The following is a 19,354-nucleotide window of genomic DNA, read 5'->3' on the forward strand; positions in this document are numbered from 1 at the left end:
TTTACAGATCAGTGTAGATCTACAAATACACAAAACATTTAAAAACAGACAGAATATTGGTACGATTACAAGTAATTCTCTGAAGACATATCAGGTTTTTCATAGTTTTCTGTTTTTTCAACCTAGATGTTAAACAATACGTCTCATAATGGAGTAATACAGCACAAAGGAATTCATGAAAAACATTTACATAGTATTGCGTATCGATAATTATCAGAATAAACAGCAGATTGCTATTACTTGGAGTTTAATTATTTGCAAAAGAATCAACAAGTTGGAAATGATTTAAAGCACAGGTGTCAAACATTCGGCCCGGGGGCCAAATCTGGCCCACCAAAGAGTCCAATCTGGCCTGAAGGATGAATTACACTGAAGATATTAACAATAAATGGTGGATAAATCATTTTAATTTAGGTTCCACATACAGACCAATTAGATCTCAATTGGGTCAGATCAGTAAAATAGTATCATAATAACCAATAAATAATGAAAACTGCAGATTTTATCTTTGTTTTAGTGGAAAAAAAGTAAAATTCCATGAAAATGTTTGTGTAACTAAGTGTTTATTGTGTAACTATCCTTTTACAAAAAATGGGAATAACCGGAACAAATATGAACAACCTGAAATGCCTTAAGAGAAATAAAAGCAATTTTACTAATATCCTGCCTGGTACTAAATGTTCTGTGTATTTGTAATAGTAATGTAAGTTGTAATGCACATGTGTTAATGATAAACTGATAAATTGAGGCAGAATATTATTAAAATTGCACTTTTTTTTTCTAAAGACATTTCAAGTTGTTCATGTTATTCAGATTTTTAAGGAAACGTTGTAGATGTAAACATTATCATAATATAATTTTACTTTTTTCACTGGTATTATTTTACTGGTGCGGCCCACTGGAGATAATATTGGGCTGAATGTGGAACTGAACTAAATGAGTTGACACCCCTGATTTAAAGGATCCAACAGCATGAAAACGACAAACTATACGACTAGACAAAAGTACTGGAGAGAAAAGATGCAACAATATGAAAACGTTGAAGAACCAGGCAATTTTTAGTGGTTTGAGAGTTTTTAAGGTCAGAACATGACAGATGGAAATGTACAGGCTGAACCTTCAGGATTATGATGAAAATATACAAGAATGAAATAAAGTAAGACAGAGGAACATTCAGTATTTATGTGGTCATAGTGGTGGTCATCGTCTGCCCTCTGATTGAACGGTATTTTCTGTTTTTTGGTTTTTTTTTGTCAGGGAGCTGGTGCTGCTTTTCTCTGATGTCCTGGCATCTCCGGCTCTGGATTCATTCACCGACATCTCGGTGGTCATGGCGGTCAGTCACTCATCAGCTTTAACGCAACACAAACAGTTACAAATATCAGACATATGTCGAATCAGACTGAGACATTTTTGTCCTTTTTATGGATTATTTTGTTCATTTTGTTGATTATTTTTGTAAATTTTTGTTCGAATTGTTAAGTATTATGTAAATTTTTGTAAATTTTGTTGATTATTTTGTTCATTTTATTGATTATTTTGTTGATTATTTTGTTCATTTTTGTCCATTTTGCTGATTATTTTGTTAATTATTGTCCATTTTGTTAATTTTTGTTCAAATTGTTGAATATTTTGTTAGTTTTTGTCCATTTTATTGATTATTCTGTTAAATTTGTTGATTATATTGTAAATTTTTGTCCATTTTGTTGATTATTTGGTTAATTGTTGCTCAATTTGTTGATTATTTGGTCAATTTTTGTTCAATTTGTTGAATATTTTGTTCAGTTTTTTTCATTTTGTTGCAAAAAGTTTTCATTTTGTTAAATATTTTGAATATTTTTGTTGATTATTTTGCTCATTTTGTTGATTATGCAATTCAGTTTGTTGGTTATTTTGTTCATTTCAGTTGATTTTTGTTGAATATTGTGTTCATTTTGTATATTATTATTTTTTCAATTTGTTAACTTTTTTTTTATTTTTGTATATTTTGTTGATTATCTTTTCATTTTCTTGATTATTTTGTTGAAATTGTTTATTTGTTCTTTCATTTTGTTCATTTTTTCTGTTTGTTTTTGCTTCAGGTTGATGATTTTTGCTCAGTTTGTTACTCGTATAAAACCTTAGTAAATTAATCTGTTAAATCTCATATACTGTGAACAAAAGAGTTCAGGACATATTTGGATGTTTTGGGTTCCAGATGTGGTGCTGGTTGTAGACTTCAGCAGCTGATTGAAGCTTAATCATAGTCTTTCTAATGTTTTGTCTAGTTTTGTCAGATTATTTTTGCGTAAATACAACACAGTGTGATCATATTTCTGAATATTAGCAGGTCTGTTTAGCTCTTCATCATCATGGTGATGGGCAGATGTGGCTTGTTAGTCAAATACTTATTCTATATTTTTATATTAACAGTAGTGAATTCAGTGACTAGAGCAGCGGTCTGGAACATGTAAAGACACACTTTTATTCCTTTTGTGTGAAAAACATGTTTCTTCTAAACTAGAAAACTGGAGGAAAATATTTTGGCTACAGGAAGAACGTCATGGTGGACACTTTTGTCTGATTAATTGTACAAAAAAAGGTCAAGAATGGGAAAATAGTGCCACACTGATGGGTCTGATAATGACCATGTATTTCATCTTATATTACACCCCCCAGTTTGACCTTTAACCTCTATTCGTCTTGTGATCGTCCAGATCCCGTTTTTCCAGAAAGGCGTTGTCCAGGCGTTTGGGCGGAGACACCGGCTGAAGGTGAGATGACCAGGGCAGGTGTTTGTCATCTTTTAGTCAGGGTTATTACGGATGCTTGGAATCCTTGAAAATACTTTAATTTCAATGTTGTGTTTTTAAGGTCTGAGAAGTGTTTGAATATGATTCCAATTATAACTGTGTGATGTGATTTATTTGTTTTTTAAAATTAACCCTTTCATGCATGAATTATGAGAACCTTAGTCAAGTTTTTTTCCTGAGTGGTTTTATTCCTCTTTAGGCACAAAAAAACAATGTGATTGACTTTTTTTAATGAACCTATTTTCATGTAGTTACAAAAACTCATCTGGACACCATGTGTTTAATTTCTGAAGCAAAGAAATGTGAATTTAAAACGCAACATCAGAAAGTCATATACTGTGTGAAAACTATGAAATAAAAACATTTTCGATGCAGCTAATCTGTTTTCTCACATTTTATCGTACTCTAATACTAGTTATTACTCACTTCATGGAGATATTGTACAAAATAGCCTTTTTGCTTGAGAAAACTGTTAATTGCAGTCTAATAACAATTAGTAATTGATTTACACACAAACATGCTACTGCAGATCAGGTTTATCAAGAACAGCAAAGTTACAGTAATGGGATGAATTGCAGTGTATGGGGTGGTGCATAAGTGTCCACTGTGTTGGGTAATATGCAAGTAAAACAACAGAACTCATCAATATACAACAGTATAGCTGTAGCATAGCTGTCCACTGTAGTGACCACTATGCATGAAAGGGTTAACTCTGCCAGGTTAGATGCCAGATCAACACTACTTACACAGAGGTGACCCCCCCCCCCCCCCCCCAGAGTCTAGTACAGGCCTGAGTGAAATTGCCATAATTAGCCAATTAAAACTATTAAGCGCAACGTCTCAGGTTTCAGAAACTTGGAATTTTTCCAACAGCACAAACAGTGACAGAGTTCCATCCATCCAAACTGCATATGCACAGGGTGAGTCAGCCACGACACGTCAGGTTTCAAAGGGTTAAAATGTTTGAATTTGACCTTGAAAAATGTGTTCGAACCGAGGCCAGCAGTAGGCATGGGCGGGGGGCAAATGTCCATCTTGCCCACCCAATCGAAAGTTAAGGGAAAACGTTTATCCAATAGAAAAACATCACAGACTACACTACCGTTGGCTCTTATTTATGATTGGATGGGCAGCCTACAGCCCGCCCTATTCCGTCAGTGATTGGTTGTCATTATTGTTTTGCATTTCCTGAGCGCTTCATTGGCTCGTACTGCAGCTCACAGTCCGTTCTGGGCTGTGGGGAGTTAAACGTCCCTCCTTGGTCTCTCCTGCACCTATCGAGGTCACTGCTGCACCTGTTGGGGTTTCTGTTTAATACCACCATTCTCTCTATCGGAGTTTCACTGTATCTGTGACTTGTTGACGTGCTCTTGGGCTGAGCATCGTCTCTGGGCTCCTGCAGAGCAGCTGGCCCAGTTCGGCGGCCACTCGCATCACGTTATATGTGCACACACTGACTAAAGCAGCGCCAATAAAACACACACTGGGTCTCTCAGCCGTCGCCCAAGGAAGTGACAAAAACCAAGTGAGGGGCAAATGATCTCTGTCACTAAATTATATTAATTATTATAATAATTTCGTCATGATGGTCTATATGTACATAGTTCTACTGACATTTGAGTCTAAATTTCAGAGTTTTAGATGAAAAAGAGAGATTGTTGTTCTCATTGTCATTTGTCACTTTTCAGATTGAATTTGAATCAGACTTTTTTGGTTTGTGAAATATGAAAACATATAATTTAGTTTTTTTGTTTTTACTTTTGGCCCAGTTTCAGTTGTTTGTGCAGTTGTTCTATCTGTGCCATTTTTCAACCTGAGTTTGAACAAGAGTAGACTGCCTTCTTTTTGTATAAATTCTGGCGACAGTGAGAATCATTTACTTTGTTAGTATTTTAGTATTCATTCTTTTATTTTCCAAGCTCATCCAATGAAAAGAAATATGCACGAAGGACTTTTAAAATCATTTTTATTTTATATTAAAGAGTAAATGAACTCAGATGAGCTGCCCGACAATTGAATTTCTCTTTGGGGATCAATAAAGTGATTCTTATACAGTACTTACATAAACCCCCAAACCACTTCTTTTCAGTGCTGTCAGGACTGCAGTTGAAATTGTCAGCCTTCAGGACACTATTACTATCGTCTGTACCCACCAACCAAGTTGCCCACCTGTTATTTCAACCAGCCCACCCTAATATGACAGGCTAGAACCGGCCCTGGTATGAACCCTGTTTAGTGTTTATGGTTTAGTTGTACATGTGTGTGTTGTGTGTTTTCCAGGTCAGTTGTCCTCAGATTGTGTCTCCAGGCGTCTTCCAGTGCTGTCTGTCCTTCTCCCTGGTCACCAGACTGTCCCCCCGCTGGAACAAAGCAGGACGTTACCTCATCTGCGGTATGTGTGTGTTCACTGTGATACACCTGAGAACATCTACGACAGGGACAGAGTTCAAGGTTTAACGCAGAACACAACAGAACCAACAGAACCCAACAAAACCCAACAGAACCAACAGAACACAACAGAACACAACTAACACAACAGACCCCAGCAGAACACAACAGAACCAACACAACAGAACCAACAGCACAACAGAACACAACCAACACAACAGAACCAACAGAACAGAACAGAACCCAGCAGAACACAACAGAACCAACACAACAGAACCAACAGCACAACAGAACACAACCAACACAACAGAACCAACAGAACAGAACAGAACCCAGCAGAACACAACAGAACCAACAGAGCACAACAGAACACAACAGATACACCAGAACACAACAGAGCCAACAGAACCAACAGAACCCAACAGAACAGAACTAACACAACAGACCCTACCAGAACACAACAGAACCAACAGAACAGAACCAACAGCACAACAGAACACAACCAGCACAACAGAGCCAACAGAGCACAACAGAACACAACAGAACCAACAGAGCCAACAGAACCAATAGAACCCAACAAAACCCAACAGAACCCAACAGATACACCAGAACCCAACAGAACCAACAGAACACAACAGAACTAATAAAAGTCACAGAAATAGTTATGTAATAAAAGTTGCAACATGAAAATTATGTAAAAGAAGAAAACAAAGTAAGTCACAAAAAATTTAAAATTTGCAACAGGACGATAAGTATAAAACAAAGTAAAAGTCACAACAAGATGAGAAGGTGAACTCAAAAAATTATGCAAAAGTCGCAACCCAACAGAAATTATGTAAAAGAACAAACCAAAGTAAAAGTCACAAAAAATTATGTAAAAGCCGCAACAAGACAAAACTGACCTAAAGTCGCAACAAGATGAAAACAACAGAACACATGGAAACAAAGTAAAAGCCACAAATTTTTTTTTATAAGTCGCAACAAGATTAAAGTAATTTAAAAGAAGAAAACAAAGTAAGTCACAAAAAAATGTACAATTTGCAACAAGACAATAATAATAAAAAGTCGCAACAAGACAAAAACAAAGTAAAAGTCATAACAAGATGAGAACATAAAAGTCATTAAAAAAGAGTTAAAAGTCATAACAAGATCAGAACATAAAAGTCACTAAAAAGAGGTAAAAGTCGTAAGAAGATCAGAACATAAAAGTCACTAAAAAGATGTAAAAGTCGTAACAAGATCAGAACATAAAAGTCACTAAAAAGAGGTAAAACTCGTAACAAGATCAAAACATAAGTCACTAAAAAGAGGTAAAAGTCATATCAAGATCAGAATATAAAAGTCACTAAAGAGAGGTAAAAGTCATAACAAGATCAGAACATAAAAGTCACTAAAAAGAGGTAAAAGTCGTAAGAAGATGAGACACTAAAAGTCACTAAAAAGAGGTAAAAGTTGTAACAAGATGAGAACGTAAAGTCACCAAAAGAGGTAAAAGTAACAAGATCAGAACATAAAAGTCACTAAAAAGGTAAAAGTCGTAACAAGATCAGAACATAAGTCACTAAAAAGAGGTAAAAGTTGTAACAAGATGAGAAGGATGCCGAAGTTGTATCTGGGACCTGCTGTGATCTGTAATTATCCTCTGAAGGAGATAACGATAATATGATGAATGATAACGACCTGGTTTTAAATGTGTTTATTCCAGATGTTGAGTCTAAACTACGTCACTTAAACCTTTTTCATTCTAATTTCATCAGTTGAACACTGAGTACACGTTCCTGGAGGTGATTTGGTCAGATTAAACTGTAGCTGAAGCTGTGTTTGAACGGACAGGCGATCCAGGCCTGTTGGCGTTTGGTCGATGACCTCATCACAGCGAGTCGAGGCGTGTTTGGTCAAAGGTGGTTGGTGGATGGTGTTGCGACACCGGGCCGATCCTTCACCTCACACCCAGTCAGATATAGAAACAAACCGAGGTCATAAAAGGCAATATTTACTGATGGGATTAGAGCCGTCATTCATCTGAAGAAAACAACAGCTCATTTCACCTCAGAACGTCCAAGATTCACAAACAAAACCTGTGTTTAAAAGAGCATTAATCTGAGACTACGCTGATAATTTAGTCGTTTTTTTTTTTTTTTTGTGGTAAAATGTGAATATTTGCTGCATCATCATGAGCCTTTCCTCATCTTTGGAGGTTAATTTTCCTCTCAGTATCATGACCACGGTGCTGACCAAGTTCTGGAGCTGGTCCTTGAACGCCGTCAATGGCAGCTAATGCTAGGTGCTGTGTGTGGTAGGATGGGTAAAGTGCACAGAGGTGATAAAATGAGTTGGCATCGACATTTTTAACCATTTCACACACCTTCAGTTCAGTTGTAATAAGCAATAAACTCATTTTAAACGTACTTTAATGTATTTTTAGTGTGTTTTATTGTATTTTAGTGCACGATCTATGTATTTCAGTGTGTTTTTCTTGTGTTTCAGTGTATATTTGGTGTATTTTAGTGTATTGTAGTGTATGTTTTAGATATTTTAGTGTAGTATTTGTGTATTTTAGTGTATTTTTGCATATTTTTATGTATATTCAGAATCAGTATCAGCTTCATTGGCCAAGTATGTGAACACATACAAGGAATTTGGCTTCGTTTTTTTTTCTTAGCTCATAACGTACAATTTCAACATAAACCCAAACACACCTAATATAAACAAACATTCGACTAGAGACAAGGACAACAATGAGTTGAGAATAGTTCAGATAAATATGAATAACTGGGTAGATGTATACAGAGAACTGATCTATTAAAATATATGTTTATGTATATATATTTCCAGTGAGGATTTATATTGACAATATGTACAGAGTGCAAATTACAGTTTTACAGTGAATAGATATGTACAGGTCTATTAAAAATGTATAGGTTTATGTATATATTATTTACAGTGGATCTATGCTGTCATATTCTTGTGTATTTTCAGTGCATTTCAGCGCATATTTTATGTATTTTAGTACATCTTTTGTGTATTTTAGTGTATTGTGGTGTATGTTTTACATATTTTAGTGTAGTTTTTGTGTATTTTTGCATATTTTTATGTATATTCTAGTGCATTTTGGTGTGTTTTTAGTGTATGTTGGTTTAAAACTTTGAGGCCTGTTCTGTCATTTATGTAAATGTAAGGCCTGAAATCTGACTTCATCAAACCTGCAGATACACAGATTATGTATATGGCATATTGTTAGTGTATTTTTGCAGACATTTAGTATATTCCAGTACATTTTAGTGTATTTTTGCATACTTTGTGTATATTCCAGTCCATTTTAGTGTATTTTTGCACACTTTTTGTATATTCCAGTACATTTTAGTGTATTTTTGCATACTTTTTGTATATTCCAGTACATTTTAGTATATTTTTTGCATACTTTCTGTATATTCCAGTCCATTTTAGTGTATTTTTGCACACTTTTTGTATATTCCAGTACATTTTAGTGTATTTTTTGCATACTTTCTGTATATTCCAGTACATTTTAGTGTATTTTTGCATACTTTCTGTATATTCCAGTATACTTTAGTGTATTTTTTATATACTTTTTATATATTCCAGTACGTTTTAGTGTATTTTTTTCCTTACTTTTTGTGTATTCCAGTACATTTTAGTGTATTTTTTGCATACTTTTTGTATATTCCAGTATGTTTTAGTGTACCATATTTTCCGGGCTGTAAGGCGCACCTGAATAGAAGCCGCGGCTGACTTTAAGTCACACCTGACTATAAGCCGCAGGTGTCCACATTGTGACATAAGATATTTACACAGAAAGATGGTAAACAGACAGATTATTTAAATATTTATTTCCATACCTTAACGGCTTTTTTCCAGACAGTGCCTGTAACACGGCAGTAAAACGGCAGGAACATGGCTGGTTCAAAAACCCAGAAAAGTCAGTGATCACTATCTTCATCTTCCTTCTGCTCATTGAAACCACTGAAGACGTCTTCTTCAGTGTTGGAGTTGAACATCCTCAGAAAGGCTCCGTCACACTCCTTCTACGTCTCTCCTCCGTTGTTGCTCAATGGCACTTCTGTGCAGCAGCTCTGTTTCCTTCTTAGACAGACACATCGATTGCTTTTAACTTCAAAGCTGCAAAATATGCATTTCTTCGTGTGTTTTCAAAGTTAAGATTAAAACTTCTCTTCATCATCTCTTCTACCCGTCTATCTCACTTTTGCGCTTCCTGTTAGAGCGCCCCCTGACGGCCGTTAGCCCATATAAATCTATACTCGAGCTGCATCGCTGTATAAACTGCAGGGTTCAAAACGAGAAAAAAGTAGTGGCTTATAGTCCGGAAAGTACGGTATTTTGGCAGACTTTCTGTATATTCCAGTACATTTTAGTGTATTTTTTGCCTACTTTTTGCATATTCTAGTACATTTTAGTGTATTTTTGCATACTTTCTGTATATTCCAGTATATGTTAGTGTATGTTTTGCATACTTTTTGTATATTCCAGTATGTTTTAGTGTACCATACTTTCCAGGTTTTAAGTCGCACCTGACTATAAGCCGCAGGTGTCCACGTTGTGACATGAGATATTTACACAGAAAGATGGTAAACAGACAGATTATTTAAATATTTATTTCCATACTTTAACGGCTTTTTTCCAGACATTGCCTGTAACACGGCAGTAAAACGGCAGGAACATGGCTGGTTCAAAAACCCAGAAAAGTCAGTGATCACTATCTTCATCTTCCCTCTGCTCATTGAAACCACTGCAGTCGTCTTCTTCAGTGTTGGAGTTGAACATCCTCAGAAAGGCTCCGTCACACTCCTTCTACGTCTCTTCTGTGTTGTTGCTCAATGGCACTTCTGTGCAGCAGCTCTGTTTCCTTCTTAGACAGACACATCGATTGCTTTTAACTTCAGAGCTGCAAAATATGCATTTCTTCGTGTATTTTCCATGCTGAGGGTTTGTGCATGACACGCAAAATGATTGCTCAAAGTTAAGATTAAAACTTCTCCTCTTCATCACCTCTTCCACCTGTCATTCTCACTTTTGCGCTTCCTGTTAGAGCGCCCCCTGGCAGCCGTTAGCCCGTGTAAATCTATACTCGAGCTGCATCGCTGTATAAGCCGCAGGGTTCAAAACGAGAAAAAAGTAGCAGCTTATAGTCCGGAAAGTACGGTATTTTTGCATACTTTCTGTATGTTCCAGTGCATTTTAGTGTATTTAAGCAGACATTTAGTATATTCCAATCCATTTTAGTGTATTTTTTGCATACTTTTTGTATATTCCAGTACATTTGAGTGTATTTTTTGGATGCTGTCTGTGTATTCCAGTACATTTTAGTGTATTTTTGCATACTTTGTGTATTTTCCAGTATATTTTAGTGTATATTTTGTGTACTTTTTGTATATTCCAGTATATTTTAGTCTATTTTTGCATACCTAGTGTATTTCTTGCATATTTTTTGTGTATTCTAGTACATTTTAGTGTATTTTTTGCATACTTTTCATATATTCCAGTGCATTTTAGTGTATTTTTGTGTACTTTTTGTATATTCCAGTATATTTTAGTCTATTTTTTCATACTTAGTGTATTTCTTGCATATTTTTTATGTATTCTAGTACATTTTAGTCTATTTTTTGTAGACTTATTATATATTCCAGTACGTTTTAGTGTATTTTTTGCCCACTTTTTGAATATTCCAGGATGTTTTAGCATATTTATTGCATACTTTTTGTATATTCCAGTACATTTCAGTGTATTTTTTGCCTACTTTTTGTATATTCCTGTACATTTTAGGGTATTTATTGCATACTTTTTGTATATTCCAGTACATTTCAGTCTATTTTTTTTGTATACTTTAGTGTATTCTTTTGCATATTTTTTATTTTTTTTGTTTGTGTTGGTTTATAATAACTATGAGCTCGTTGGGCTGTTATTTATGTGAATCAAGGTCTGAAATTTGACCAAAGATGGTGAGAAAATCGTCTTTAACAGTGAAAAATTCAGCTCCATCAAACTTGCATAGACCCTGAACATACATATAATAGTAGAAAAAAAGCAGTTGAATGAATACTTTTGGTAATTCAAAAAACCATGTCTTGTCTGAACAAAAGAAAATAGTATATTTTTGGTAAATATGCAGTTTTATGAAGCTAAAACGTCCACTTTTAAAATTCTGACCATTAGTCATTGGACTGTAGATGTGTGAAATCTGACTTTTATGCACATGTCAATCATGCTGAGTTGTAGACCTGTGGAAACATCTTCGATATGTGCCACACTCTTCCAGTCACCAGTACTTACTAGTGTTAGTGTGAAGTAGCTCCTGCTCGTCTGGTCACTGCCGTCCTTCTTGTTTCCAGGTCAGGACTTCCTTTCTGGGAGGGGGAGGCTGAATGCCATCAGTGAGTTTCACTGTCATTGGTTCATGTGTTTGAATGACTGGGTTTGCCTTGAATTAAACCTATTTTCTGCCGGTGTTCGTGGTTTCAGGTCTGGAGTTGAGCACCAGTCGGGGTCAAATGTGTTTCAGCATCGAAGCCAACGCCGTCCGACTCCCCCCGACCGCAGTGAGATGACTGACAGCAGCATTTATACCCAAAGATATTAGAAAATGACCTGAAATTAACCATAAAGACCTCTGAGGGTCTTTTATTTTATTTTATTTTATTTTATTTTTCTCCTATTTTATATGATTTGTTTTTATTTTATTTTAATTTTCATCTAATTTTAAATTATTTGTTTTTTTAGTTCATTTTATTTTATGTCTCTTATTTAAACAATTTCTTTTATAGTTTATTTGTTTGTATTTAATTCAGTTTTTAAATCTCATTTTAGATGATTAGTTTTATATATTTTTTTATCCTATTTTAGATGATTTTTTAATTTTTTTTTTTATTTTTTGCCCTATTTAATACAATTTATTTTATATATTTTGTTTTTATCCTATTTTAGATTGTTTCTTATATATATATATATATATATATATATATATATATATATATATATATTTATCCTATTTTAGATTATTTCTTTTATATATATATTTTTTATCCTATTTTAGATTATTTCTTTTATATATATATATATATATATATATTTTTTATCCTATTTTAGATTATTTGTTTTATATATTTTATTTTTATCCTATTTTAGATGATTTGTTATATATATTTTGTTTTTATCCTATTTTAGATGATTTGTTTTATTTATATATATATATATAATTTTAGATTATTTGTTTTATATATTATTTTATTTTTAGGTTAATTTTAACCCCTTATTAAATTCTCATTTCCACCCATCTCTAATTGGTTGAACCTGTTGTAAAGGCGTTTTACATGTTCAACCTGTTTGTTGCAGCTGCAGGACCTGGACCTCCCCCCGCTGGTGCTGAGGAGGTTCTGCAGTGACCCGGGTTGTGTCCTGGACCTCTGGGCCACTGGTCGACCCTTCTGGTGCCACATCCTGCCCAGGTTTGACATCTTCATCTGCTGGACACACAGTGTATTACAACAAACAGCTGGAAACCAGAGTCATCGCTGCAGCTCAGTTTGACTGGTTTTATGCTTTTCATTCTGAGCTTCAGCAGATTCAGATAAAATATTATACAAAAGGATGAAAAATATAATATAAACATTAAACTAAAATGTGTCAAATATAGCACAGTAAGTTAGATTTAATTCAGACTCTGAAACATTATCATGTCGTCATTTTGTTTGAAATATGTTAAAGTTTCTACATTAAAACTTTTGTCAGTATAGACATTTTTTTTCCTTTGTAGAGCGCTTAGACCAGGGGTGTCAAACATACAGTCCGTGGGCCAAAACCAGCCGCCAAAGGTTCTAATCCGGGTCATGGGAGGAAGTTGTGAAATGCAGAAATTACGCTGAAGATATTAACAAACTAGAATGTTAAATTTATTTCAATTCAGGTTCCACATACAGACTAACATGATCTAAAGCAGGGGTCTCAAACTCATTTTCTTTCAGGTTCCACATTCAGCCTGATTTGATCTCCAGTGGGCCGGACCAGTAAAATAATAGAATAACCTATAGGGGTGTGCAAAAATATTAGAAAACTTGTCAAATCTTAAGAAACTGGTGGTTTATTTGTTCACTTTGTTTAGCCATTGCAAAAGATGAAGGCAAAGGTACTGAGAATATTTCACCTACAAATGTATCAGTCCAATCCTTTTTTTTTTTTTTTTTTTTACGTTTTAGTGTAATATTTAGTGTGGCCCCTCCTTGGCAGCAATCACAGCAATGCATCTCTCTGGCATTGTGTCGATGTATTTTCTGAGAGTTTCAACCCCAATGTCATTCCACGCTCTCAGAAGCTCATTCCAGAGAGTTTCCTTAGAGTTTCCTTAGATTGTTGCCGGGGGGCACACTAAATATTGGACTAAAATGTAAAAAAAGGACTGGACTGATAAATTTGTAGGTGAAATATTCTCAGTACTTTTGCCTTTACCTTTTGCAGCGGCAAACAAGTGAAATTCAGGCTCTGGGAAAGAAAAAAACCCACCAGTTTCTTAAGATTTGACAAGTGTTGTGATATTTTTGCACAGCACTGTATAAATAATGACAACTCCAAATTTTTGTCTGTGTTTTAGTGCAAAAAAAAACCCTATTAAATTATGAAAATACTTACTTTTTTAAACTATCCAAACAAAAAAGATGTGAATAACCTGAAAAAACTGAAATTTCTTAAGAAAAATCTGCAATTTTAACAATATTATTCCTCAACTTATCATTTCTACATGTGCATTATGGAGCGGCTCTACAAAGACACTAAACACTGAGGAACAGGCAGGAAGTTGTTAAATTGTGCGGAATTTCCTTTAGACATTTCAGGTTGTTCGTATTTATTCAGGTTATTCACATTTTATTGTTACAGGATAGTTTGTAAATGTAAATATTTTCATAATTTGTTATTTTTTGTACTGAAACGAACACAAAATTTGAAGTTGTCATTATTTATAGGCATAGTGTAATGTTATTTTCACATCAAACCAAGAAGTCATTATTTTTTGTAGGTTATTCTGCTGTTATTATTTGACTGTAGATCATATTGGTCTGTATGTGGAACCTGAACTAACATGAGTTCCACAGCCTTGACTATGGAATTTTTACACTTTGCTAATTCATCCCACGGGCCAGATCGGAACCTTTCTTGAGCCACATTTGACCCCCACAACACATGTTTGACACCCCTGATCTAAAGTAAAATGATGACAGAATATCCTATAAATAATAACAACTCCAAATATATGTTTATTTTAGTGCAAAAAAAGTCAAATTACATGAAAATGTTTACATGGATAAACTATCCTTTCACAAAAAATAAGAACATGTAATGTCTTCAGAAAAATAAATGTAATTGTATCAATATTCTGCCTGTTATTAAATGTTTTGTGTCTTTGTAGATCCACTGTGATCTGTACGTTAGAATGTACATGTGTAAATGATAAACTGAGGCAGAATGTTGTTAAAATTACACTTATCGAAAGAAATTTCAGGTTCATGTTATTCACATTTTTTAAAGGATGCTTTGTAGATGAATGTAAACATTGTCATCGTGTAACTTTTTCGCTGTTTAAAAGTGGATTCGATTCTGTGAAACTGAGGCTCTAAGTTTATTTTACAGTTTCCTTGAAAACCAAAACATAATTTGTGAAAGAATCACCTGGATACTGATTGAAGCTAATGAGATTTCTACCTGTTTGCTGCCATGAGGTTATGTGAATGGTCCATTCATCAAAAATTATATATAAAAAAATAAAAAAAGCTATTTCTGCTAATTTTAACCTGATGCAGTTCAGGCTGTATTTTATCCACCAAGGTTATTATCGTTAACAAAAACTAATGAAATGACGAAAAATAGCATTGAAAAACATTTTCGTTAACTGAAATAAATAAAAACTATAATTAAAAGAACAAAACGATAACTATTTGAAACTGTGTTGTGTGCTTACAAAACAAACTAAAACGTATAAAAATTATGGATAAAATTCCCTTTGTTTTCATGTTTGTCAATGTCGAATTGATCCGAAAGCAATTATTTGGTTATTTAGCTCTAGCAATTTTAGCAAGCGGCACCATACAACACTTGACGGTCCGTCACTTGTGTTCACTTGTGGTTTCCAGTCGTCTTCTGGTCCCCACTCTACCTGGAAACATGGAGACTAAAATTGGGAGAAAGCAGCAGGGATTTGAATACGACGGAGAAGAAGAGAAAAGATGCAACAAAACTAAAATTAATACTAAAACTAAACTAAAACTAAGTATTTAGAAAAAAATGAAAACTAATAAAAACTAGCAAACCTGCTCTAAAAACAAATTAAAACTAACTGAATTAGAGAAAAAAAAAACTAAAAACTACGCTATAATGAAAATCCAAAACTATTATAACCTTCTTACCCACATACTAAAAAAGATAAATGTTGTAAAACTAGAGGTTATTACCTTTAAATGAGGTGTCATTGATTCATTTAGTCCTTGTGGATCTTTAATTCTAAGCCTTTGACCTTTGTAAATAGGAGAAAATGAACAGGAATTAAGTGAAATGAACATGTAGAGTAGACGTGTTGAAGCGTTGACTGAACAGAGGGCAGGTGTAATACTGACAGTGACCAGCAGGTGGAGCTGCCTTCATACACTTTCACCTTCACTCCTGTCAAAATTCACTGTGTTTCTGTGTTGATCAGTTGTCCATGTGTGTTTTATAGCATGAAGAAGGGTCAGATTATGAGCATCAGTCGTCAGCTGCCAAAAGACGGACCCTTCAGGACCTACATGGACCTGCAGACCCACTGGACCCGCCTGGTACGCAGCAAAACAACATAAGAACACATACACTAGACGTGTGAATTATACTCCTGAATAAATTTATTTATTTATTTATTTATTTATTAGGGACAGTGCATATTAATGAACATCTACAACAATGTCTGTGATCCGTGTTGATAGCGTGTGTTTGTGTGTTTTTCAGTACGGCTACAGACTTCCTGATCTCCCAGAGGACGACGTGGTCTACTGCAGCGTCTACTTCAGGCCAGTCGGAGACAGACTCTTCACGTACGTTAAAACCGTTTCATTATAGTCTTTGTTTTCCGCCGTCTGATGATTAATCTTGTGGTAAAACAGGTTTGTGGCTTTCAGATCTGGACCAGAACTAACCAATGCAATGATATTTATCCCAATACAAAACTATATTCTGACATTAGTCACTATTGTTTTGTATCCCAGACCCCTGTAGTGTAATGTAGTGTATTGTACTGAATTGCCTTTTAAGTAATAATGTTTATTTCAGTCCTTGACATGGTGGTGCAAATGTCGTTTTGAACTATATTGTAGTGTATTGAACTGAACTGTTTTGTAATGTGTTGCACCAGTGGTTTCTGAACTTTTTTGGCTCCTGACCCCAGTTTAACATCACAAATTTCTGGCGACCCCAGACATTCAAAACAGAGATATTTGTTTTGCTGAAATTAATTTGTTTTTGATCCTGCAATAATTTGCTATGCTATGTGTCAAATACAGGTTAATTTTAGAGGACATTCAGTCTATATCATGGGTCAGCAACCTTTGCTATCTAAAGAGCCATTTTACGGCAGAAATAGAAAAGAAAATCTGTCTGGAGCCAAAAGATATCCTTATGTGTTTTACCGAAATCAAAGTTTCAGTGCATTTACAGAAGTACAAATAAATTACAGAACTAAACTAAAGAAAATGGTGAAATTTGTCATTGTGTTGAGTATACAGATGAATACCTGAAGTGTCATAAAATAAAAAGTCGTCTTGTTTTACTGTTATACTACTGCTACTATTTTTTGATTCATTTGGAGTGTAGTTACATTTTTACAACTGCATAACATCAGAATAAGTTTATGGCTCTGGCATATTTACATGTTTATACTGAAATGGAATGTATAAATGCGTTCATTAATAGGGGTGTAAGAAAATATCAGTTCTGCAAGATATCGCGATATTTCATTTCACAATACTGTATCGATATTAAAAAGTACAGTGTCGGTATTTGTAGGTACTTATTCAAATGCAGATATTGTGGAGGTTCATTTTTGTTTTGTTTTTTTTGTTTTATATTTTATTTATTATTATTTACACTCTTTTATTAAAGAATGTTAGTTCCTTTGTTGGGATCGCACAAAAATAATGTTATGATGTTAGTTCTGAACTAATAGAATTATGAGCATTTGAACAGGATCTTAAACTGTAATGTCTGTAAAATATAATTTAAGTTTTAACACAAGAAAATTTTATGATATAACATTAGATCCTGTTGGGATCAAATAAAAATGTGTTTAGTATTTGTGCATATTTCTGATGTAATTCAATTTTGCAAGGAAATAATCATTTTTAAAAAAGAAACAAACAAAAACTTGCCTTTTAACAGTATCATGATATATCGTGATATATTGTATCGTGATCCTGGTATTGTGATTTGTATTGTATCGCCTGATTCTTGCCAATACACATCTCTATTCATTAATGTGCACTGTCCTGCCTAAATAAAGTTCCATACACTAACTAGAAAAGCACTTGGAGAGCGCAGACCTCTGCCAAGGCAGCTCACCCCCCCCCCCCCCAATCACCACCAAAACTGAATCAGTTGTTCCTTGTGCCAAATCCGTCCATAACTTTTTGAGTTCTCTTGCACACAGACAGACAGACAAACCCCAATGAAAACATAACTAACCATAATGAAAAAAAACAAGACACCTGGATTCAATGTGTCCACATACTTTTGTCCATATGATGTATAAATGTGTGTAAAGTACTGGTGAATGTCGTCCGTGGCATTGGGTTCATGTCAGTGTTTTTGTTCAGGTATCCTCTGAGCTGCATCCGCCTACAGCCGGTGCAGCGCTGTCCCAGCGTTGACCTCCAGGGGGTGCTGAGCTGCTTCCTGTTCGACCTCAGGGAGAAGCTGCGGACGGTGTGCGGACTGTCCACGCGTCTGACCAGTCAACCCTGTTACGCGGAGGTCAAGCTGAACACGGCGTCGTCAGCACAGGTAAACATGAACACTGACCTGAACATCCACCTGGTCAACATACGGGAACTTCATCAACATTCAGCTCAGAGTCAGTAGAACCTGGAGTCCATTTACCCATAAAGACCCAAACACCCACCAGTGACCAGAACCATCTACTGATCTACACCGTTTAATACCTGTCGATCCACTAATCCTATCAATCCATGTCAGTAACTGGTGTAAAATACAGTTCTTCATCTTTTCATGGTCATCAGATATGACCCATTTGGACGTTCAGAGGCTCCGTAGCTACCGTGGAAACACCGTCATCTTCTACAACATTGATTCACCAGTAAAACCCATGGAGTTGAATCAGTGGCAGTGGATGGACACACTGAGGTTATGTTAAATAATAAATAAAATTAACAAAAATGAAGAAAAAATGTACACACTAATAAATAACATGAAAAAATAAGCAAAGATTTGACTAAAATAAGTAAAAAAAAAAAAAAAAGAATAAAATAAGCAAGAAAATGAAGAAAAACAGCTAAAGTAATTAATAAGATGAACAAATTGAATCAAAAATTAAAAAATAATAACCAACGAGAACAAAATAAGGCACAAACTGAAACAAAAAAATAAACCCATGGAGTTGGATTAATGAAAGTGTATGGACAAACTGGGTTTATATTAAATAATAAATAAAATGCACAAAAATGAAGAAAAAAATTTACAAACTAATAAATAACATGAAAAAATAAACAAAGATTTGACTAAAATAAGTAAAAAAAAGAATAAAATACACAAGAAAATGAAGAAAACCAACCAAAGTCATCAAAAAGATGAACAAGTTGAATAAAAATGTAAAAAAATAGTAACCAACAAAAACAAAATAAACCACAAACTGAATGAAACTGAAACAAAAAAATAAACCCATGCAGTTGGATTAATGAAAGTGGATGGACACACTGGGTTTATATTAAATAATAAATAAAACGAACAAAAATGAAGAAAAAAATTTACAAACTAATAAATAACATGAAAAAATAAACAAAAATTTGACTAAAATTAAGTAAAAAATCTTTTGTCTTCATATTCTTTCTCTTTGTTTCATTCATCTGTTCTTTCTTTTGCGTTCATTTATGATTTACTTTTTCTTTTGTCGTTTTTTT

At 34.4% G+C, this 19,354-nt stretch overlaps 1 protein-coding gene across 1 annotated transcript in view; it reads left to right on the forward strand.

Moving 5' to 3' along the window:
* Positions 1-19,354, forward strand: part of c20h18orf63 (chromosome 20 C18orf63 homolog) — a 32,998-nt gene that overhangs the window by 574 nt on the left and 13,070 nt on the right. The window contains exons 2-10 of the mRNA XM_030123028.1: positions 1,258-1,336; positions 2,697-2,753; positions 5,073-5,184; positions 11,546-11,587; positions 11,676-11,752; positions 12,546-12,658; positions 15,913-16,009; positions 16,176-16,261; positions 18,035-18,221. Of these exons, the coding sequence (XP_029978888.1) occupies positions 1,258-1,336; positions 2,697-2,753; positions 5,073-5,184; positions 11,546-11,587; positions 11,676-11,752; positions 12,546-12,658; positions 15,913-16,009; positions 16,176-16,261; positions 18,035-18,221 (850 nt within the window). The remainder of the gene's footprint in view (positions 1-1,257; positions 1,337-2,696; positions 2,754-5,072; positions 5,185-11,545; positions 11,588-11,675; positions 11,753-12,545; positions 12,659-15,912; positions 16,010-16,175; positions 16,262-18,034; positions 18,222-19,354) is intronic.

Source organism: Sphaeramia orbicularis, chromosome 20, assembly GCF_902148855.1.
Source record: "Sphaeramia orbicularis chromosome 20, fSphaOr1.1, whole genome shotgun sequence".
Taxonomy (NCBI): Eukaryota; Metazoa; Chordata; class Actinopteri; order Kurtiformes; family Apogonidae; genus Sphaeramia; species Sphaeramia orbicularis.